We start from the raw sequence: 24524 nt of genomic DNA on the forward strand, positions 1-24524 counted from the left end.
GTAAGGCAGTCACATGACAGAGCTGTAGAGAGACATAAAAGCTTGTCTATTCTGCAGGAAGAGCTGCCATTAGATAAGCAAAGAAAAATAGCACAAAGAATTATAACTTTGCTTGTACCAATTTCTTCAGAATCTTTTATAATCCATTACACTGAAAGACATTATTAAGGCTGTAGTTACATCTCCTTGTTTGGGAAAAATGCTTACAGCAGGAAAAACTTGCAAAGCAATGAAGCGATAAATAATTTGACTTACAAAAAGGCAGAGTATCTGAATAGAACAACCTGTATAAATTTAATTTTAAGCTAATAAAAAAATATTGGCAAAAAAAAAATTTGAGTTTCCTTTTGGCAAAGAAAATCAGAGTTTTGTTTTTTTTTTTAAAGAAGAGACTTGATAATTAAGTAAATTACTGAGCAAGAAAATCACTCCAAAATCATACTGCCCAAATGCTTCACTACAGCACAAAAGGCACACATTGCACTCCATTATGTGGCTCACCTCTGCTACTCTAAAATTAATTTTAGCTGTCTCAGTAAAGATCTCACTCCTTCTGTCCATTCACTTTGCTATCTGGTAGAAGCAACATTTATTATAGCAAAGAACAGAATGAAGCATTTTTGAGAGAATAAACATTCTATAAGCAGAAAAAGACCAGTAAATGTTAATTGTGAGGTAAGCTGAAAATTACAGACATACTTGTGGATTGTAAAGGGAAGGACAACAATACTGAATCCCTATCAAAAGTATTCTCTGGGACTGTATTCTGAAAAGCATATATTAAGAAGAAAGACTTAAAAACAATCAGGAAAGTGATTAAATCTGAATTTAAAATTTAGTCTTTAGGACAAAGAAAACAAAAACTTTTCTGAGAAACAGTAGTTTCTCAGTAGCTTAGCAGTAGCTTCCCTTTTCGTCTGTCACATAATTCATAAAATGCTCACATAAAAAAAAAACACTTGACAACTGTTCTCCCCTACTGATGATGCCACCATCTACAATGTTACCATCAAAATGTACATTTCTCAAGCGTCCCATCTGATCTCCCACCTCCACAAGGTAATGACAGAGCAGGGTCACAAAGCAGCATTGCCCTCCAGGATGAGCAGACCTCACCTGCAAATCTGCTTGAACTACTCCACATAATGAAAAAAAAAACTCCAAAAAAATGAATAGCTTTATCAACAACATTTTGCCCTATGAAGACTAAAGAATACAACATTTCACATAATTTAGTCATTCACCCACCAACTTTAGGACAATGGACAGAACTGCACAAATATCAGCAACAACTCTGAGGGTGCCAGAGGACCAACAACTAGGGAAAACAATTAACATATAATTTTAAGAATGAACTTGCGTAAATCCGATTTAAGTTTTACCCATACGTAACTCCTGAATTTCCCCCTGCTCCCCATATATAGAAGAAAAAGTAAATTTGTCAGTGGCTTGAATAATCACTGTTTCAATCTCAGTTAGTTAATTTTTTTTTTTAATAATTTGAAATTCCCCGATTATCTTTTAGTAACAGTATTGAGAACAAATCACACTAAAAATTAAATTTTGAGATTTGGAAGACACCTAGTCCAGACTGTATCCCATTGTAATAAAACTAAAACAAATTAAAACATGAGGCGACTCTAAATGCATGTGCTTGACCTACACATACACACTTCTTCATAGCTGTCTACTGAATAACTGTACTCAGAACACAGTGATGCAAAGTAAAAGGCACTTGCAAAAACACAATACTATTTTTCTTCTGCCAGGAAAGTAATGCATGTTGTTCCTATCCACTTAAAAAAAACCCTAAGCTACATGAAATTTTGAGTATGTGAATATCTCTCATGTTCTAATGATGGAACAGATTGGGCATATAAATTAAAATTGATAATTACAAATAGCAGAGAGGTCTTATAGGATTGCCATCCCTTATCAAGCACATTTCTGGATGGAAAGAAGCTGTCCATTTCTCAGGGGAGCTGTCACTTGACCAAGAGCCACAAGACATTCAGACCCTACACTTCTGGAACAGAAGAATTTGCTGACCAGCACGAGTCCTTGTGCTTCAAGAAAGAGGAGAAAATCCAAAATGACAGAATCCAGCCTCCCAGGGATTACATGAACTTGGCCAGTAGGTTCAATTAGAAGTTTTTATGAAACTGGAATTGTTGTTATAGCTCAATATTTGCAAAAGTGTTATGAAGTTCCTCCCAGGAAAGGAAGGTTGTTTGATTTAACTACTGTGTATTCACAACTTTAGCACTTAATCTGCTCAGAGACAAGATACCACCCAAGTGCATGAAGCAAAATACAAGATTATGGTAAATAAAACCAGCTGGAACGCTGTAACTTAATTAAAAGATCTTCATTTCACTCTTGAATAAACACCTTTGCCATCTTTCTATAAATATTGTATCCCTTGTTTACTTGTCTCATAGTACCAAATACCTTTTGAAAATTCCTTATAATGTTATCCATGATAGTCAGGTTGATGTATGTCTCCCTAAAGTTTTAAAGAAAAAAAAATAAACCCCATAAGAGTAATGTTATAATGCTCATACTCCAAAGCATTTTTAAACTAGTAAGTCAAAACATTACTCTACAATCTGTTGCATGATAATAAGAGCAATAAATTACATGCATTACCATAAAAACATAATCCTATCACAATTGTGTTTTATAATGGAGTCCAATTTTCTCCAAATTGAGATGCTCTGCTGACTAAATTGAAGTTTAAATCAGATGACAGATGATTTCTGATACACATGCACAATAAGAGTATGCCACCCACTAGCAATTTTCATGTTTGAAACATAAACAGCTTGGTGAATATGAATCAAGAAACATTCTCCACAAAAAAATAGAAAATGTTATTAGAGTGATGATAATGTGCTATTCCTGCTAGCCATGGATTGCCACCTTCTCAGAACTGAGGGCTGATATAATTATATTACACAGAATTTATCAGAAACACTAGAAGCATGACGACTTCTCAACGTTTTAGAAACTGAAGTGGAATATGAAGAAATCTACTGAACTTCCAGCATACGTTTTTATGGGGATAGATGAAACTTGATGTTTTCCTCCTTTTTCCAAAATACATCATTCTGTCAGAAAACTGTGCCAGTCACAGGATCACAGAATGGGTAATGCTGGAGGCAAGCACAGGGCATCACCTGGTCCAGCCTCCCTGCTCAAGCAGGGTCATCCAAGAGAACAAGGCAGAGGATTGCATCCAGACAGTTCTTGAATATCTCCAGCGAGAGAGACTTCACAGCCTCTCTGGACAACCTATTCCAGTGCTCACTCACCCATACAGAAGCTCTACCTCATGTTCAGGAGGAATTTCGTGAGCATCAGTTTCTGCCCGTTGCCTCTTTTCCTATTGCTCAGCACCAGTGAGCAGAGCCTGTTCCATCCTCTTGTCAGCCTCCCTTCAGATACTGACAGACATAAGTTTATAAAATTCTGAAAAACCTTTTAAGGATAGGAATATTGTTGTATATACTCTAAGTAGGAACAGCAATCAAAAAAACTAAACACACACTCTTGAAAATACAAAATATTAGAAAAATATTGAGTCAGATTTGCTAAAAAATTAAATAACCTCAAGTTATTTTTTTAAAGTATCAGTTTCATATGGAAAGGAAATTTACCATTTTAACAAGGTTTTATATGTAGGTTATTCACAGCAGAATGGGACTTTTTCCCAAACATATTTCTTGTTGGATACCAAATGTCATTGCTATTTACAGGTAAATCAAACTGGAATGCTTGAGTAATGGTCAATTGTAGCAGGCACAGGGCCTGCAAGGCCCTGGAGATCAGAAGCCTGAGCTAGGAAATACCAAAGTCAGCATGACTAAGGATTTTAGAAGCCCCTCTCTTCCGCCTTCGGACCCTGTTATCTCTCTGTAGATCCATAGGCCACTTTTTCCCCTGACCCTTACTATTGGACAGTTTTCAATCCCCCTATAAGGTATAAAAACCCCTAGCTCTGCCCGGTTCGGCAGAGGAGAGCTGTCCCTGGACCCTTCGCGGAGACCCCAATAAAAGAACCCTGCGGAATCCACACAGCGCTTCTCTCTCTCTCTCTGCGTCTGCTGCGGCGATACCTAGGGTGACGGCCCCAGGCATGCTAAAAGAGCTGAAATCACTAAAGAGCTGAGCGGCAAATCACTATAGCTGCCTGGGCTGCCTGAACCCCCGCTGGGCGATCCTGGACCCTCGTTGAGCTATCCTGGACAACCGGCCTCCCCGCTGGGCTTCTGCCCCGGGGGGCCATAGCTGGCGCTCCGAACATAGCCGACGCCCGAACAGCGGGGGGCCCCTGGGCCAACATCTGAACCGCCGTGATAGCCTGGCCGCGGAACTGAATGCCGGACCTGGCATTTCAGAGGAGCAGCACTTCTTCGTGAAATTGTCACTGCCTCCGCTCGCCAGAGATCCTGGAAGGAGAAGCTCTTCGTTTTAGAAGGACTCTTCTGGACAGGACGTCAGCCGACCCGCAACAACGACACCTGGGCACGCGAGTGTTCGCGGAGGCTGATGAGCAGACGACCCCCAGCAGAACTTTGACCCACAACAGGCTGAAAAGTGTAAGTTTAACACAGCCTCTCTTGCGCGCAAAAATATTTTTTCCTTGGGTCCTTTTTTTTGGGTTTTTTTCTTTTTTTTTTCTCTTTTTTCTGCTGGCGGGAACTGAAAAATGGGATCAAAGCTTAGTAAACGATCCCAGAACGAGAGAGATTTATATTCCCTAATCCTAGAAATCCTATCTTCTAACAACTTTTCTTTTTCTAAAGGTAACCTTTCAAAAACTAACCTGAAACGTTTTATAAAATGGATTCTCTGCCACTTCCCAGATACTAATACACAGACTATTACCTTAGACTCCTTTTGGGATACAATTGGGACCACGATATATAAGTTTCAAACTAACCAAGACTTTTCTGTAACTCGGTTTTTACCTATGTTTCACGCTATAACTAAAGCTGTAGAAAAAACTAACAAAAAGATTTTAGCCTCAGGGCTAACTTCTGTCGAACGAAACGAAAAGTTCTTATCTCACTTAACAGAAGCGCCTATTTCAAATGCTAATGGAGGAGATAACAGCCCCTCCACCCTGGAATCCAGCACTCCGCTGGGTCCTAGTGTCCCGCCATCTGCGCCGCAACCACCCGACCCCAGGGCGCCCACGGCCCCTGCCCACCCCCTCTTCCCCCCCGCCTTCCCCTCGGGAGCCACATCCTGCGCGCCTCCTTGCTCTGCGTTATCTCCGAGAGCATCTGCGCCAGTTCCCGCCGGGACTGACCCAAACCCCACCCCTCCCCCTGCTCCCCCCGACCCTACTGGGGCCACCCCCACCCCCCTTGCCGTCCCTCCTGTCCCTGCCGCGTCCGCCCCCACTCCCTCCCCCGCCCTCGCCCCCCCCGCTACCATCGTGTCTTTCCCTGCCGCCGGCATCATCCCTGCTGCGGCACGGGATCAGCCCGCCTGGGTACCCGCGCCCCCCCCCACCACCGCGCTTTTGCCTGCCGCCGGAATCGTGCCCGCCGCACCCTCCCTCAGTCCCGCCGCCCCTTCCATCCCGCACACCCCCTGCCCCCATACCCTCGCTGCGCAACCCCATACCCACGCTCCGCAGCCCCCGGTCGGGACCCCCCAGACTTCCCTCAGTTCTGCCCCCCCTCCCCACGCCCCCCAGTCCTGTGCCTGCTGTATCACGCATTGCACGGCCACCCCGCCATGTGCCACGTGTAGCCACGTCCTGCCATGTGCTGCCTTATACCCGGTCCAGCCACAGGCACCTCTGCCAAATGCAGCTCCAGCCAGCCATAAGAAACATAAGGCAAGGCCTGATAGCTCTCACTTCTCGTCATCTGATGACAGCAGTGACAGCGATTCTGATTTGGAAATAGAATATGTAGATCCTTGGGCAAAAATAAAAATGGAAGCCACACAGGCAGGGGACTGGCAATTAGCTCAGAGAATTACTGCCTTTCCAGTAGAATATAAGAAGGGGAAAAAAGGAGGTGCCACTAATAGAAAGACATGGGAACCTATTACAAATAAAGAACTTGTGCAATTAAGAAATACAGCCACAGAACATGGTAGAAGTTCACATATTTTTAGAAATTTCCTAGAAGCTACGTTCTCAGCACATGTTCTGGTACCCCACGATATTAAAAATATTGCCCAGTGCCTCCTTTCTCCCGCCGAGTACATGCTTTGGGAAAGGCATTGGAAAAAGCAATTAAAAACATTATCAGATAACTATGCTGCAGATGCTGATAAGCCAAATTTTACACTCGAACAGCTGGCTGGTGAAGGGGATTTGCAGAAACCCTCTGACCAAGCTGATACTTTACCTAAGGCAACATTACAAGACGTGGCTATAGCAGCAAAAACCTCTTTATTTCTCACCCCAGATGATTCTACCCCTACCCACCATTTTTCTACTATCAAACAAGGAATAGATGAAAGCTTTATCAAATTTGTGGATAGAATTAAGGATGCTCTGGAAAAACAAATAGAGAGCACAGAGGCAAGAAAAGAACTGTTGTGTAAACTTGCCATGAGTAATGCGAATGAAAAATGTAAAACAATTCTGAGAGCCTTACCCTTGGACATAGAACCTACCATAGAGCAAATGCTGGAAAGCTGCACACGCCACCTGTCCACTGAAGATACAGTGGCACAAGCAGTTACTAAGGGTGTTGCAGAAGGAGTTTCTAGTGCATATGCAGTAATAGCTTCTAAAGATCAGGTCCGCTGCTACCACTGCGGAGATTTTGGACATTTTATAAAGGACTGTCCAGAGAGGTCACCTCCCAGGCACCCTCGCAATTTCCACCAAAGGCCCCAGAATCAGCAGTACTATCAGCCGCGTCCGGGAAACTTCCATCGGAGCGTGGTGGGGCCCCACGCAAGGACATCAAATCAAAGGCCATCCAGACCCAGTCACGCACCATCCCAGGAGATTCCAGACCACATGAGGAGGATCCAACACACGGAGCAATACCAAAGGGAACGCGCCGTCAGCTGGTAACTGCACTGTCCATTGACTTTAAAAATAACAATGTTTATCGTGTTCCCACAGGCAAACGTGGACCAAAAGGAGGTCCTTCTAACATCCTAATTATAGGTGATTCTCTCCATAGCCCAAAGGAAATATTTGTTGTTCCAGAAGTACAAACAGTGCACCCGGGACAAGAAATCTTTGTCCAAGTGTACTGCACAGACTCACCATATTTTCTTCCAAAGGGTACCCCATTCGCACAGGCCTTTCTACTCCCTAAGAATCACAGGGAACAGCTTCCTCTCAACCCCACAGCAATGTGGATACAAGTTGTGGGACCGAGTAAGCCTGTCGTCGAGTGCGGTCTTACCTGCAGAGGAGAGAAGTTCCACCTACCAGGGATGCTGGACACCGGTGCAGACGTGACCATCATCGCCCGCTCAGAATGGCCAGCACACTGGGAGCTACAACCTGTGGCAGGCATGATCACAGGGATCGGTGGAGCTACAGTTTCCATGCGGAGCAAGAACAACATCCTCGTCGAAGGGCCTGAAGGCAAGTTGGCAACCATCCGCCCATTTGTGGTAAGGGCCCCCATCACCTTGTATGGACGGGACATTTTATGTCAGTGGGGAGCCTCCCTACGTATTCCCAGTCCGGATTTCTAATTGGGGCCACTGAGGAGCGCGCACTGCCAGACACTCCTCGTCTCACCTGGAAATGCCATAAGCCGATCTGGATCGAGCAGTGGCCCCTCTCTAAAGTCAAACTGCGCGCACTACATGCCCTTGTGGATGAACAGCTCGCCAAAGGCCACATCGTAGAGACCACCAGCCCTTGGAATTCTCCAGTCTTCGTACTACAAAAGCCTGGAACTGACAGGTGGAGGCTCCTCCACGATCTTCGAAAAATCAACGAGGTCATCGAGGACATGGGTCCCCTTCAGCCTGGCCTGCCCTCACCATCGATGCTGCCTAGAGACTGGACACTTGCTATCATTGATATTAAAGACTGTTTCTTCAGCATCCCGCTGCATCCCCAGGACGCTCCACGGTTTGCCTTCTCCGTTCCCTCTCTTAACAGAGAGGCTCCACTCAAGAGATATCATTGGTGTTTTCTTCCACAAGGACTAAAGTGCAGTCCAAGTATATGCCAGTGGTATGTGGCTCACATCCTGTCTCCTGTTCGGAACCTATTCCCGAATGCGATCATCCATCACTATATGGACGATATCCTGGTCTGTGCACCAGAAAAAACGTACTTGGACAAAGCGGTTAAAAGGACTATTGAAACCATAGAAAAGGCAGGATTTGAGATCCGTGAGGACAAAATACAGTACACCAATCCATGGACTTACCTTGGACTCCAGATCCGGGAACGGACCATCGTACCCCAGCAGCTCGCCATCCGAGACGACCCAAAAACCCTGAGAGACTTACACAGTCTGTGCGGATCCATCAACTGGGTACGTCCACTGCTAGGAATTACAACAGAGGACCTCGCTCCACTGTTCAGCCTTCTTCGGGGCAAGGAGAATCTGGACTCTCCATGCACTCTAACACCAGAGGCCCGAGATGCCATCACCAAGGTCCAAGAAGCCCTGTCTTCACGCAAAGCCCATCGCTTTGAGCCCAGCCTGCCTTTCCAGTTCGTCATTCTGGGAAAAGCACCTAGGTTCTATGGACTGATTTTCCAATGGGACACTCAACTTCGAGACCCTTTACTAATCCTGGAGTGGATCTTTACAAATAACCAACCCACAAAGACCATTACCACCTTCCAAGAAATTATGGCACATTTAATAAAAAAGGCTAGAACTCGCCTCCGTTCCCTTGCAGGGTGTGAGTTCACATGCATATATTTGCCAATGACCACTGGGGACCTGGAGCATTTGCTCCAGACCAATGAGAGTCTCCAGTATGCCTTAGATAGCTATACAGGCCAAATTTCAGTGCATATCCCAAAACATAAGCTTTTTAATCGTGATGTGACATTTCATCTGACTCCAAAATTAGTCCAAAGTAGGACACCTCTCAAAGCTCTAACCGTCTTTACAGATGGCTCAGGGTCATCCCACAAGTCGGTAATGACATGGAGGGACCCTAAGACCCAAAATTGGGAATCTGACATAAAAATAGTGGAGGGATCTCCACAGATTGCGGAGTTAGCAGCTGTTGTCAGAGCCTTTGAGAAATTCAAAGACGAACCTTTTAATCTGGTCACAGATTCAGCTTATGTTGCTGGCATAGCTATGAGAGCAGAACATGCTCTTCTCAAAGAGGTTTCCAATCCAAAGTTATACCAATTGATTTCCACATTAACACGCTTAATTTCCCACAGAAAACAACCTTACTATATAATGCATGTGAGGTCACACACTGACCTCCCAGGTTTCATTGCAGAAGGGAACAGGAAAGCAGACACCTTAGCCATGGCAATAGAGACTGCTAATGTCCCTAACATCTTTGCCCAGGCAAAGTTGTCACACTCATTTTTTCATCAAAATGTGCCTGCCCTTATCAGAATGTTCAAGCTTTCAAAAGATCAGGCAAAAGCTATTGTTGCCACATGCCCGAACTGTCAAAACTACCAGATACCATCTATGGGGACGGGAGTCAATCCCCGAGGTTTAAACAGCTGCCAGCTGTGGCAGACAGATGTAACCCACTTTGCACCTTTTGGAAGGTCAAAGTACGTGCATGTATCGGTTGATACGTTCTCAGGAGCAGTATTTGCATCAACACATACAGGAGAAACTGCGCAGCACACCATAAAACATTTTCTCCTGGCATTTGCAACCCTGGGAGTACCAAAGGAGATCAAAACAGACAATGGACCTGCCTATACCTCTCGTAAGTTAAAAGAGTTCTTCAGTGAGTGGGGAATACAACACAAGACAGGTATACCTGCAAACCCCACAGGACAATCCATCGTGGAAAGGACACATCAAACTCTCAAAAGAGTCCTCAATCAGCAACAGAGAGGAACAAAAATCACCTCTCCAGTTGAAAGACTTTGCAAGGCTCTCTATGTCATCAACTTCCTGAACTGTACAACCTCAGAGCCTGATCCACCAATACTTCGCCACTTTGCAAATACCACCCAAGCAAAGCTCACAGAGAAACCACCTGTGCTGGTGAAGGACCCAGAAACACATAAAGTCTCTGGACCTTTCGAACTCATCACGTGGGGAAGAGGATACGCGTGTGTTCTGCTACCATCTGGTCCAAGATGGTACCCAGGGAAAAACATAAAACCATACCTAGGCACTGCAAATACCACTTCCACAAGCAGTGACAAGAATCCTCCTGAGTCAAACACAAGACCTCCTCAAAACCAGACCAGCTCGGCCTGGAGACGAAGACGTCGCCAAACATCCACAGGTGGAGGAGACGACTGTCCCATCACACAGCAGCAGACAAACCAGAAAGCTGAACAACATTCTGTGGCATCAAGCCCTAGGCCAGGCACAGCCTGAAAACAAAACTGTTCTCTGAATTAGATGTTATTACCCTTTTTACCCTAAAAACCCTATTGTCCCTTTTATCTACCCTTACCAAAAGCCTCTAAACTTTTACCCACTCCCCCACCCTTAGCACCATAGAAAAAAAACAAAAACAAAAAACAGTAAAAAACTAAAAATAAAGGGGGGAGGTGGAAGGAACAGAGGAAAGGAACAAGAAAGGAACCCTAACCCTCCCCTCCTACCATAAAAATAACAAGTTTTGCTTATATTCCCTATCAGAAGCCCCATTCCTGCCCAAAGATGAAAAATATCTCCGTTGGCGCTGTCCTCACTGCTGCCTGGATGTTCCTCACCGTGCCATGTGCCGTCGGTTGGATCGGCCCACAGCCGAGCCATAATGTCTGGGTAACCTTAGCAAGAACATTAAAACAGGATAACATGTGCTTATCCATGGGGAGCGTTGATAACCCACTTTCCACATGTCTAGTAGGAATTCCTTTCGTAGCCGATGATTGGCCCGCCTATAATTCAGAGCTTCTCCGCACCACAGGTAAGCGACCCCACCAGGTAGAAACTTGGGACGAGTGGACAAAAATACTGCCCAATGCTCTTGAGGAACCTCAAGAATTGGATCTATTGGGGTCCTCTAAGGCCACCTTCTGTGTCAAATTTTACTTTAGACGTCCAAAGAATAATTTGCCTGAAATTGATCTGAACAAAAACACATACCGAAAAGACATATCACCAATTAACAAAGCCTACAACCCTCACGATTGGTGTAATTACACTGCTCGTGTGATCTCTGTGTCCTCTCTCCATCCCAAAATTCTACCCAAGGGAACGTTTCTCATCTGTGGTGACAGAGTATGGGCTGGGATCCCCTCACGACTCCAGGGAGGTCCCTGTACCCTAGGAAAACTTTCCACCCTTACTCCAAATATCACCTTGTTGCACAATTGGAAAAAAGAGAGCGAGTTAAAACGCCACAAAAGGTCCTACACAGCATTTGATGAAAATTGCGATCCCAAATTATACGATTGGAACAAACCTAAAAAGATAGCGGTCTCTATATTCCTACCATGGGTAGCTGCAGCTAAGGCCCTGGGTGACATAAATCACCTTGGGTGCTGGCTCAGTAAGCAAGCTAACGCTACTTCTGCTGCCCTGAGCGATCTCTTAAAGGAAGAAGAAACCACAAGACATGCCTCACTCCAAAATCGAGCAGCGATTGACTTCCTGCTGCTTGCCCACGGACATGGCTGCGAGGACTTCGAAGGGATGTGCTGCTTCAATCTCTCTTCACGCTCGGAATCCATCCACGCCAACATCCAGAAACTGAAGGGACTTGTGAAGGACTTAAAAGTAGAACAGACCCCAGACTGGGTCAATGACCTCTTCGGTCAATGGGGATTAACGGGATGGGTTGCATCTTTGGTTAAGGGAATGTTGTGGATTTTTCTTGTAATTGTCATCGTGTTACTTATGTTCTCATGCCTTGTCCACTATTTTAAAAGAACCATAGGGAACGCCTTTTTTCTAAATACAGAAAGTGGAGTTGTAGCAGGCACAGGGCCTGCAAGGCCCTGGAGATCAGAAGCCTGAGCTAGGAAATACCAAAGTCAGCATGACTAAGGATTTTAGAAGCCCCTCTCTTCCGCCTTCGGACCCTGTTATCTCTCTGTAGATCCATAGGCCACTTTTTCCCCTGACCCTTACTATTGGACAGTTTTCAATCCCCCTATAAGGTATAAAAACCCCTAGCTCTGCCCGGTTCGGCAGAGGAGAGCTGTCCCTGGACCCTTCGCAGAGACCCCAATAAAAGAACCCTGCGGAATCCACACAGCGCTTCTCTCTCTCTCTCTGCGTCTGCTGCGGCGATACCTAGGGTGACGGCCCCAGGCATGCTAAAAGAGCTGAAATCACTAAAGAGCTGAGCGGCAAATCACTATAGCTGCCTGGGCTGCCTGAACCCCCGCTGGGCGATCCTGGACCCTCGTTGAGCTATCCTGGACAACCGGCCTCCCCGCTGGGCTTCTGCCCCGGGGGGCCATAGTCAATATTTAATTTTATTATCCAGCCTTCTAGCTTTTACAGCATTCCATAAACTGGTACAGCTATAAGGATCTTCAGGAAAGTCCCCTCTCACATTAAGACTTCATGGCCCAAAAAATCTGCTTTTGTTCTTTGTTCAGGTCCTGTTTCATCCTGCACACAGCCTGGGAACCACACAGAGATAGAAATTACGGAGAGCGGGTGGTCAGAAACTTTAATTCACAGCCCTGCTGTGAATGCTATGGATGTCAGTTCTCCTAGGACCAAATGACAAATGGAGGCAGTCTCATTAAGGCACACGCTCCAGAAAGAGGATAGTATGGATGTTTTCTCAGGTTTTATACTCTTTGGAGACAGCTGCTCTAAACCTATGCATTGGAAGAGCAGAAACTTCTGTTTTACGGGTTGGAATATTAATTGCAGTAGAAAAGTTTAATTCCCTTTATGTGATTATACTCAACACTTTTACCTTCAGCCATCTTAAATAAAAGTACTTCACTAATCCTTACAGAAACTCTACCAAACATTACTTATTACTGCAAGAAGCTAAACCTCCACTACACATCTCTGATGCCAAATGAACTGAATAAAGGTAGTATGGCAGATGCAATTCAATTCCACATGTGTTAACTCACATAATAACTAATCTTTTGGAAAGACATATTTACAAGCTGGAAGATACCTCTATAAACTAGAATTTTTACATTATTATACAAATGAAGCCAGCACAAAGGCTTCATATACAGTGTACTTCAATTCAAAATTCAGAACTGCAATAAATGATGAAGAAAACATGATTTTTTTAAGAAAACAAAACCAGAGGACCTAAATCAGTTACACACCAGTAGTCAATGTCTCCTACTTTCATCTCTTTGGTTAGAATTTAAAATCTGTCCACTTTTGCTAGTTGAGCAATGGAAGCTATGCAGATGTGGAGAATATGCCTAAAATGCCACCATGAAAATCTGCTGCTATGACAAAGTAACGAAATGAACCATTAATGGAGATGCACTTACTTCATGAGCACATTATGATTCAGGGGAATGAAGTCAAGCAATATCTTAAGTAGACTACTGTTGATGTTAAAATAGATCATTTCTTGGGCAGAGTAAGTTCTTTATTAATCTTTTTTGTTTATTTATCAATTTCCAATCTAACAACTTGACAAAACTTAATATTGATTCTACACTGATGAAAACCTTTGACAGGTAAAATACTCGACATTTAACATTACCATGCAAAAACTAGCCTTTGCTACCTACTTTATCCTATTTTCTTCCTTCAATTCATCCTTTTCTTCAAATATCAGGTCACAGATTTTTTACATATCTTAAGTGCACTTAAAACAATTAATTAGGTGTGTGATACTATGAATGTTAAAACAGAATTAATCATAGCATTACATGTTTTCCATTTAAAATATACCTACTTGCCCATGTTTGGAAGAGCCACTATATTCCAGTTTGCCATGACCTTTTCATCACATGCCAGAATCAGAAATCCCTTTCCTAGTAGTATTCCTGCACACCTGTCAGCCATACCTAAAACACTGTGGTCATCCTACAGTGTGGTCACCCTACTTTGAAGGTACATCATCAATTCCCCAGAAGAAATTAGCACGAGGAATAAACAGTCAAATATTTTGAAGCCCTGCAATTCATTCACAGCACCCTAACCATCCTGAAACCACACTATAGATATTCTATGTCCTGAATTTTCAAAACCATTTTTCTTCAAAGCTTTTGTGTTACAGGAACACAAATCATAAGGCAGTAATAATTCCCACTCTAAGCCCAGATCAGAGGTTCATGCAACAAACAACATTTAGCAAAATTTACTGAGGTTTGAATTGTGCCAGCAACGTTGCCACCATACCCAGCGCTACCAGGGTATGTTCCACTGTGGTATGCCCTCATTTCTTAATAGCAAAGATTTGTACTGTGTCCTTGGAATTTAAAAAAAATATCTCTGTACTGGGGGGAGAGGGGCTGTGAATGTGTGTAACACACAGCATAGATAAAAGTTGCTGGGTTTAGAGGCATGACAGCAACACTAAATTCAAAATTTTATCTTGTAAATTTTCATTACTAACCAAGATGTCTCTTAATACTTGAGAAACAGGAAAATTTTTCAGACACATTTTGTTTAAGCTCTTGAACAACCCATTATTTTCACTGGCTGGCATTGCTCCTTGGAAAAAGAATACCAAACACACTTTTAAAACATACATTATCTTGAAGATGTTTATCTTGGCAACACAAACACAAGCAGGTTTTAAGTTACACTGAAAAGTACGACTGTAAAAAGTAAAAACTCACAACAACATTGTTCAATGACTAGAATATTTACTTTCATATAGTGTTTTTCTCTCCAGAGGCTAAAAACTATCAGTTTTGTTAGTCAATGAAATCAAAATACAATCCTATATGCCAAGATAATTTCTTGTGTCTTCTTAATACCTTACCTACAAATGAAATAAAACCGTTATGGACCAGCAATTGAATTCATTTCCTTCAGTGAAAAAACTAAATTTGAGCTGAAGAATCAAAATTGAAAGTGATAGTGTTGCTGTAAACATTTATACTGCTGCTATTTGCCTTCTGTGAGTGTAAATAGCGTTTCATTTTAATACTAATATGAATGAGACCACACACTAACTTCATTACCTTCAAAACACCTGGATAATTTAGTTTTCAATGCAAATTTAGGAGATGGCATATATCAAGACATACTGTGATTTGTTTTTATTATTGTAATCTTGAAATTAGTTGACTGGCCCTCCAAACAAAGCACAACAAAGCTCAATAATGAAAGACCAGCCAAACATATAGTTCAGTTAATCTACAAGTAAACCAGTATGCAGTCTCCCATCAATTTTAGAAACATTGCAATTTATTCTCAAAGAAGTAATAAATAGTATTCTTATCAGAACGGCCATTTATAACACTCAGAAGGCTTTAATGTTTTATGGACACAGACACACAAAAGAAAGATGGAGCAGGAATTTACTTCCATACAGTACTAACTATATTAAATGTCAGGTTTTCCTAGGAAGCCAAGTGATTAGTAGAGCATGCTTGGAAAAATTTCCCACCTCAGTTCAGCTACCTGAAAACTGAAGAGTTTTGAATATACTTCTCCAAATTCATTTATAGACACATACAGAATGTGCCTTATAGTAACCAACATTCAACTCACACAGGAATGTCTTTAAAAGACAACCACTTTGTTTTTTCAAACAAGCATCTCAGTACTAGATCTGATGAAGCATCTCTGCCAAGTGAAACTTGTCATTAGATGGCTTGATACAGAGATGAAAACAAAATCCAAATTGTAACCATCTTGAAAAAGTCATCTGTTTGAACCTTATCCCAAAGGCCATCTGGATTTGCATATGCAATTATCAGTATTTTAGAATGGCAGTCTTGGTAATCATAGTTCATACAGAATTCATAGGTATTTAATATTCTCACAGGAAAAATTAATTTCATTTTTATGTATAATGGCCCTCTGGATGCAATTTAGAACAATCAAACATTCCTCAAATACACCCCTTTCTACAGTATATAAATTCATCACTTTTACTATTAAAAAAATGACATGATGTAACTTTCTTCCAGCTTATTTTGCTTTGTTTGGCCCCTACAACAGATCTTTAGATATGCTTCCTGAAATACACTACAGACTTCTGTTTGTATCAGTACCTTCTTTTACCATCACTCCTCTTATCAAAAAGTCTCTGTCACTTGAATCCTTTAGATTAAAAGGGCATTCAAATATCAAATTTTTCCTTACAGAACAGAATAACAGAATATGCTGGGCTGGAAGGGACCTATCAGGACGATCAAGTCAAACTCCTGGCCCTACACAGGACACCCCAAAGATCACACCATGAGCCTGAGGGTGTTATAAAGATTAACTAGATAGAAAAAAAGCAAAGTTTTGATGCCCGTCTTTAAGAGGCATTCATGAATATTTTACAAAGCAGAAAAACTTACTTTCTTAAAGCATGTTGCCTAATTTGAAAAGAAACAGACTCAATTTCAAATGATTTCTGCTCTTGGGATAGACTTACAAATACATTTTTTCAATACATGCTTAATGTTCACCTCAGGAACTAGACAATCAGTAATTAACAGCCCACACTTCCAATTTGCAACTTCAGTCATTCCCTTGGCAGTATTACTTGATGCAACATTTACTAATATTAATCTCCTCTACTCGAATTAGACTCATATTACAACTTAACTTAGATCAGTTTGAATTCCATATGTCATGGAAACTAAAATCAATATTATGCACATTGCTACTTTCCTGATCTTTATTAGAGCTTCCAGCTTTGCAATGTTTTAAATACAATCATCATTATATGAGGATATATAGAAAATATACAAATGGAATTTATCAGGTACCAAAAATGCAAACAGCACATTTCAAAGAATTTGAAAGTGGCAGACACTGCCAGCTGCAGGACCTCCAAAAGATAACAAAATTCATGACTGGGATGCAGACTCACTTCTTCCCCCTGTTTTTATTGATGAATATAACTGGTTAACTTACAGTATGTACACTCAGATTCAGTTGCTATTAATTAAGCATATTTTCACAAGGACTTCTATCAAAAAATTTTGCATAAGTGCAGAGCTTGTCAAAAATCAAAATATCTGAAACTAATTGCAAGCCACTGCCCTAAAATATTGTGTGCATTATAAAATTTACACATCAGTTTATTACATCCAACTGATCTCTTAATTTTAAAACTATCATACTCAAATTTAGAAGGCTATAAAATTTTCTCTGAAAACTGTAATTTTCATGACAACCACAAAAAATTTCCTGATTTAATTTTTTGTAGCTTTATTTGCTTCTCATTTTTCTTCCATTGAGCATATCCATATATTTCTATATATCCAGACAGGTATATAGAAACTGCTCAGCTGTCCATAGCTGTTTTTAAAGAGATGACCAAGTCTATTGTTAGAATTTTGAAATCTGTGGAGAGAAAAAGTATCTAGTTTATAAATACTAACAAAGCTTACAAATGCTAACTGGGTTTCATGTATAGTTTCAATAATAGAGAGAACAAAACTGACTTTGTGCAAGGTGATAAACACATTGTTTCCTTACTGTACACTTCCACTGAATTCTATACAGGACAACATCGAGCTAAAAGTCAGGCACAATGGTCAAGGGAACCCAGACACAGACTATTTACAATGAGGGGGAACACCTGTGGATATAAAGAACTGTCAAGCAAAATAGGACCAGACAGCCTGGCAACTTCAAGTCACTCTACTGCTTCCAGTGGTATAAACAAACCACATTTATCTTGGATCTGATGTCATTACTGTTTTGATTCTAGCTACTGAACTGTATCACAATAGAGTTAATATTTTTAGCGCATACAGTAGAAATGGCAGAAGAATCAGTTCCTCCACTGACTGAATGCTCTGAAAAATAGGTTCAGAAGAGGATCTGTGCTCAGTTATAGGTCAGAAACTTCAAAGTTTACCAGCATCCTTCTGCACCACAGTTCATCTAGAGAACGCTCAGCATGAACTTTTTAGCAGTTTTCCCCAGAGGCAGTAGTGCCCAAAATAAAATCCAGGGATTTCTCTCAGCTGCCTAACCATGTAATATTTATTTGAGATTTTAAATATTTCCCATCTACACATTCTCTGAAGACAACTCCACCATCTTCCATGACAGCACTACCCAACTCCTCAAGCTGTCTCATCTTTCATCACCTTTCTTTCTTCCTCTGCAAACACTCTCACTAAACTCTACTGTTTCTGTCTTTTAAGTGTCCTCCTTTGTCATTCTTTCTGCTAAAATACTCATCCCTCTGTCAGCCTGCCCTGAAAAAGATGTTTTCTACCTGGTTTGTGTTCTCTGTTTCATCCAAAACTCCTCCTTTCAGCTGCTTCCCCAGCTATATTTTTTGGAAGTTTTTCCATTTGCTTGCCTTGCCTGCCATCCACGTTCCACACTCAGTCCAAGGAGATAACAAACACATTTCTGTGGTATAATCCTGTTTTCTCTCTGCACAACATCCCTAAAGTGTTCTTTAAAATGAAGCTCCATAGGCTTCTAGTTACTCCTACCTCCATGGGGAAGACTAGGGTGTCAGGCAACTCACTGATTTGGATGTGTCAAAATCAATGTCTCTAAAACCATATTCCCCAGAATCTTCTTCTCACGTGACCAAAAAATAAAATCACATTAATTTGGAATAAAACACTAACAAATTACTGGAACATTTTCAGCCCAAAAACAGTCCCTCCAGTTTTCAATTCATTTTAGATACTGTTGGGTTTTTTTAACACCTTTTTAACACTCCAATTTTAATGGTAAACTGGATTATAAAGAACAATAAATTATGGTTATTTTGGGCTGTTTCCAAGTAACAATAATAATTCTAGACAAAATGTCATTATGCTAAAGAATCTGTGCCTTACAGCTGTAAGTCTTCTCAATGAGTCTGTACGCATGTCTTAACACTGCTCTGTGGCACCCACAAATTGCAGTACATACAGCTGAAATGCTGCTAGATTAATACTGGCGCTACCTGCCCCTGCTTGCCAAGAACAAACAAACAGGAAGGATGCCATTTACAGTCCCTAGGAATATTGTCTAAAACTGACTATAAATCTGAAGCCTCTGAAAAGTCAGTGGAATTTTCCATAAATACTTTATTTTTCTCTAGTGACTGCAATAGGGGATTTGTGATATTTTGATGCAACAACAATGCCCATGAAGAACAGCAGGAGACAGGACAGGAATGAGTTTCAGCAGCTGAATATGGAGCTAGCTACAGAATCCATCTCAACATGTTCAGAGATGAATAACAAGGCTGATGGAGTAATCAAGGCTACAAGGACCTGTTTCACAGGACCTTTGTTGGCTCAGAAAAACTTTATTCAAAGAATTGGTTCTATCAGTGAAGAAGAAAGGAAATTGAAACCTAAGACATGTTTGATATTACTGAAAAGAGACAGACCTCTAGCATTTCTTTTTTTCTATTAAAAAAAAATAGCCAAACCTTTCCAATGTTAATGGCCGCCCAAATAGGAAGATGGAGTAATGGATTGAAGCTTTTTTCATTTTTTACCAACATCTTACACATGGACATCCAGAAAGAAAAATTGGAAAGTATCTTCTCAATCCTTCCCCACAATACTTTTAAGAGAAGATTTGCTTACCTATAAAGAGATACCTAGAGAGCTGCAACTTCTAAGTCTGCATATATTTGTTGAATAGCTAAACCACATAGTTCCTACCAGGAAGTTAAAACAGGCCAGCCAATTCCTGTGAACACTTCAGCCAGTTAAGCTGAATAGCTGATTACAGTGCTCTAATAAGCCACTTTATTAACACAAACCACCCTGCAAATAGGCTACGAGAATTCCACTGAGAGCTGACTCACACACAACAAATTCCAAGAAACCAGAAAAAAAAACCACAAACCAAAAAACCCTGTAGTATATAGACAGACATTGATATGTAGATAATACAGATATCTATATATGCAGCTATATAGAGAATTCCTGACCTATATATCTCTAGATAGATAGAGATCAACAACTGTACTGTTATTATGTAACAATAAAAAATACTTTTTGCTGCTGTTACCATTAAGCAGCAACCTGAAACACTTGGCATGTGCTGTTCCAGAGAATTTACTACCTTTCAAGTAGAGCTTCAACAGGAGGCAGACACTGATGTCTCTCAAATAGGCATAAAAACCAGGCAAATCAGCTTAAAACGTCTGAATTGAAACAACCATCATCCTGGTTTATCAAAGTCACTAAGACCCATGTAGATTCTTTGAGCCCTTGAAGTGCTCCATTATGGGCTGACACGTTGTTGTACCAAGTTTTATCCGTGTTCACAACTGTGCTGTAGTTGATTTGTGCAGTCACATGTGCCTGACTTTCACTGCTTTATTACTGAACACAGCAAGAACACTCTTCTGCCAGCACACACAACAGCTGTGAAGTGCTCTATAACTTTATTTAGACCAACATTTCACACTAGTCACGTAACAGAGGCTCCTGACAGCAAGTTCTAACCTATGTTTTTTTATCACGCCAAGAAATCAGGATTAATCCACGCCTAGTTGTGACTGGATTTAATATCTGAGTGTGTGTGAACTCTGTAAAGCAGAATAAGGCAACTATACGGAGACTGGAATCTCACCAGTCACCCCTAACTACTGGATGTAACTTGGAACAGGACAAGCACTGCCGGTCTGGGCTAGGAATGCCAACCAAAAAGCCCAGAAGACTACAAACATAACAAAAGCAAAGCAGCAGAACAGATACTTCACCATGTCCAGAGGAACCTCTATGATAAAGTTACTACTCCATGTTATAACTTGGTCTTATTCTAGGAAATGCAACAGTTAACAGAAGGAAAAAGCTTCTTCTAAGCAGCCTTTCAAGTCTAAATACAGTGGCGCAAATCACATTGTTTTTGTTGCAAATCTGACTAGTAGTAGCAGTTAACCTCCCCCTTGCCAGACAGCTGAGAGTTCACAGAACTTCCTCAGGGAGGCTTTATAACTCCATCCAAAAAGGACACGCAAATCTTGCCTGGAAGAACACCTTCTCTGGCCTCTCCTGCTGAACATGAGGCTGCACTTGTGCCCTCCAGAAGTAGCTGCCACTCTTGGTATGTGATTCTTTAGCTGTGAGGGCTGCCCAGGCAGTTTCTGCTACCCACCTAATTACCAATACCCACAGTGTTCATAGTGCTTTCTCCTCTTCTCCCTCACTCCACTTGAGGGAATCAGACACTAGATTTTCCTCCCAGTGATGCAGAAAAGAGTCAGAAATAACTCATCTACACATCAAGAGTTCAAAGACAGGCTTTATACTTAAACTTTAAGTATAAACTAAGTGCCTGTTCTGAACTAATTTTTGAATGAGACTGCCCATTAATATAAGTCTACGACAAATTCTAAATTAAATACCAAAGCTAGATATATGAATTCTCCTAACCCATTAATATTTAAGAGTTCTGAAAAATATTGCTGCTTTATCTCCTGAAAATACACACCAGCTTGAAACCCACTTGAAATCTAATTTACAAATATCCAGAAGACCTCTAATTTTAGTATTTAAAAAATGTTTAGAAGTTAATTGCTAAGTATTTCTTTCACCTACAACAGCATTTCAAAAATATGAAGCCACGGACATTACCAAAAAAAAAGTTAATCCAACTTTGAGATGTATCAAACACTTAGATACTGAAAAAGCTGCTTGGCTACATAGAGTGTGGGGATTTTTTTTACTCACACAGTGGGTCATCCCAGCAGCTCCTGGAGTTTCAGATGTTCTCTATAAGTTATTCCTTCCTTCCACAAGGAAACAACTTCTTTGTGGAAAGCAGGGTGGCCAAACAAACAAAACAAACTGGAATAGGACTGAATAGAATAAAAAAAATGCTGAACATAGATTTCGTGGCAAACAACAACTAGTCAACACAATTATACCCTTAAAAAGCATATTTTCCCTGACAGTTCATTGACCTCTAAAAATTTCCCATTTTGAATTAACTAGCAGGTAACAATAAGTCCTCATACCAAGAGAATTTTCCTCTGTTCTGAACTATCACGTACTGGTAACAAGTACAGCAGGTTTCTCATTCAGAAACACAAGGTAAATTAGAAGAATAAGCTCTTCATGTCTCTGTGTTCTCCTTCTGTAGCATTAGGTAATCAGACATCAATTTATTCTTCCACAGTTCCATGCACTGATTATATGAACGAAATATATTGCCTGCAGAGAGCTTCTTGTTAGATTATATTAAAGGGCAAGAGAGCATTATTTCATCTCCTTGGTTTGCTCTATCCACAGAACAGTTTTAAGGAGTCTCTCTAAACTATAAGGGAATCACTGCCTGTAACAGAAAATATAAAATTAGTCTTTGGCAGAAAACACTGCCATCTTCCTCAACTCTAAGCCTCCTTTCAGTAGCAAAGTAATCAAAGCGATTAGTGGGGCTTTTTGGTTAAACATGACCAAGAATCAGGCAAGGTACCTCCAGGTGCATAACGCACAGAACTATTGCCAGATACTACTGGAGTGCTGAGAATATGAAAGTGTGTTTTTCCAAGACAGCTGAACTAGGCAATCACATCTCAGGTCAAGTTTCCAGCAAACTTTGGGAAAAGACAGACAGCTTGCTACCATTGATGCACCCTTGTGATCACCCAGTGATCTCACTCTCCACTCCATCACCCACCCAAATTTTACTGACTTTATATTCTTCATCTTTAAACATCGACAGGAAAGATGTGAGGGGGAGGGAAAAGAAAGGAAAAAGGAAAAAAATAATTTCAAATGTTCACAAAATTAATAAATTGATTTACTGCAGCATAAAAAGAAATAATATTAAAGAGGTTTTGATCTTTTCCTTGAACAGTATATAGAGGATCAACTATAACCGCATTATTTTATGGCAGATTGTGTTTCAGAAGAGAAGCTCATATGGGGCACGGCTGAAGCACTCTACAGCCATTAAACAGAAGCACTTTGCTCCCAAAAGGTAAAATCAATATACTGTTTACCAAAAAACTTTACAGAAATAGGGATAATAGAGGGACTTTCACACAGCATGGTATAGTGTCAAATATAAACTTTATTTTCCCCAGAATGCAGTTTTTTTTTGTTTTTGTCTGCTTAGAACACACCATTAAGTGCAGGAAAGCAGAGGACTTCCATTTGATTCTCACAGTATTAGCACTGCCAAGAAGTCTGAATGCCTTAGAGTATAAAAAAAAATCGGTTTTCCAATAGTATTATGGAATTGAATGAAGAGGTCAAACCTCATGAATATTGCAACCAAAAAGAAACCCTAAAGAAGTCATTCAACAAGGATAGGAATTGGATACAGTCTAGTTTGCCTGTTATGTTCTTTACAAGCGGACATTCCAGATTAGAATTTTAAGCGACTTTTAACCAAAGCCAAAAAGCAGACTTTTACCTAAGCAGAAACTACATTACAACATTAAAAATACAAGTCACTCATAGAACAAAGAAAAAATGGAATAAAATGGATGCTTGAAATAACAACATAGACAATTAAAAAAAAACAGCTAGATGGACCAATTTTAATTCTTTTTTCCTGCTTTGAAGTAAATAAACTAGTTCCATAAATACCAGATTATATTTTTTTCCATTTCACACAGCTTCAACCATAACTTAACAAAAAGTGCAATCCTTTTGCTCAAATTCTTACTTGAATTTATTTACGTACTGCAGATCTCAAGCACACTCCAGGCTGAACTGTAGCAAAGTCAGTGCATACAGTAGCAGAGCACCTTCTCAAAATTCCTGCCTATGTTTATGCACTACACCTTCATATCCTCCCATCACACAAATTAAGGGTCATATTCCCTTTCCTCCGTAACTCTAAGTCACTTACTGTAGAATTTGTTCTAGACTATCTTAAGACCTGACAGGACTGGTTTAAAGCCTACTCATTTTGGGAGAGGCTGAAGGAGCTGTTATTGTTCAGCCTGGTGAAAAGAAGGCTTGGGGGATTTAATCTACAAACATGATGCTGGGAACTAAAGAAGACAGAAGCAGGCTCTTGTAAGTGGTGCCCAGTCCCAAGTTCAACAGACAGAAACCGAAATACAGCAAAATCCAGGCTGGTTGTGGAGTCTCCATCCTTGGGGATGCTCAAAACATAATGGGACACATGGCTTATGAAAGTTTTCTACTTGAGCCTACACCCTACAGGTAATCTGTGATTAAAAACAAATTCAAAATTACCCCAAAGCGTACTTTTAATTGGGAGAAAAGTATCCACACTTTCCTTTACTCAAGGAGGTATTCCCAAATTCACCTAAACTAAACCCTATTTTTTTTTTCTGGTTATATCATAAAGCATTATGAATGTTATGCTACTAGTCAGAGCAACAACAGTAACCTTCCCCTAGATATATCTTGGAGACAAAAATCCCATCCCCTC

General features: G+C 41.0%; 2 protein-coding genes across 32 annotated transcripts in view; one reads left to right on the plus strand and one right to left on the minus strand.

The window, feature by feature from the left end:
• The window catches only part of MARCHF1 (membrane associated ring-CH-type finger 1), a 232011-nt gene that overhangs the window by 177735 nt on the left and 29752 nt on the right, over positions 1-24524 (minus strand). Inside the window, exon 1 of one of the 31 annotated variants that reach the window (XM_064417549.1) lies at positions 21842-21924. The exons of the other annotated variants lie outside the window; for them this stretch is intronic. The gene's annotated coding sequence lies outside the window, so the exon portion shown is untranslated. Of the gene's footprint in view, positions 1-21841; positions 21925-24524 lie in introns of those variants that run through there. 31 annotated transcript variants of the gene reach the window in all.
• LOC135299111 (uncharacterized) lies at positions 4424-12405 on the plus strand. The gene is made up of 2 exons (XM_064417544.1): positions 4424-4601; positions 10770-12405. The coding sequence occupies exon 2, from the start codon at positions 10791-10793 to the stop codon at positions 12090-12092; it is 1302 nt and encodes a 433-aa protein (XP_064273614.1). The 5' UTR covers positions 4424-4601; positions 10770-10790; the 3' UTR covers positions 12093-12405.

This window comes from Passer domesticus, chromosome 4 (assembly GCF_036417665.1).
Source record: "Passer domesticus isolate bPasDom1 chromosome 4, bPasDom1.hap1, whole genome shotgun sequence".
In the NCBI taxonomy this organism is placed as follows: Eukaryota; Metazoa; Chordata; class Aves; order Passeriformes; family Passeridae; genus Passer; species Passer domesticus.

Coding starts and splice junctions, on each gene's coding strand:
- LOC135299111 (XM_064417544.1), top strand. CDS start 10,791: ATGAAAAATATCTCCGTTGGCGCTGTCCTCACTGCTGCCTGGATGTTC.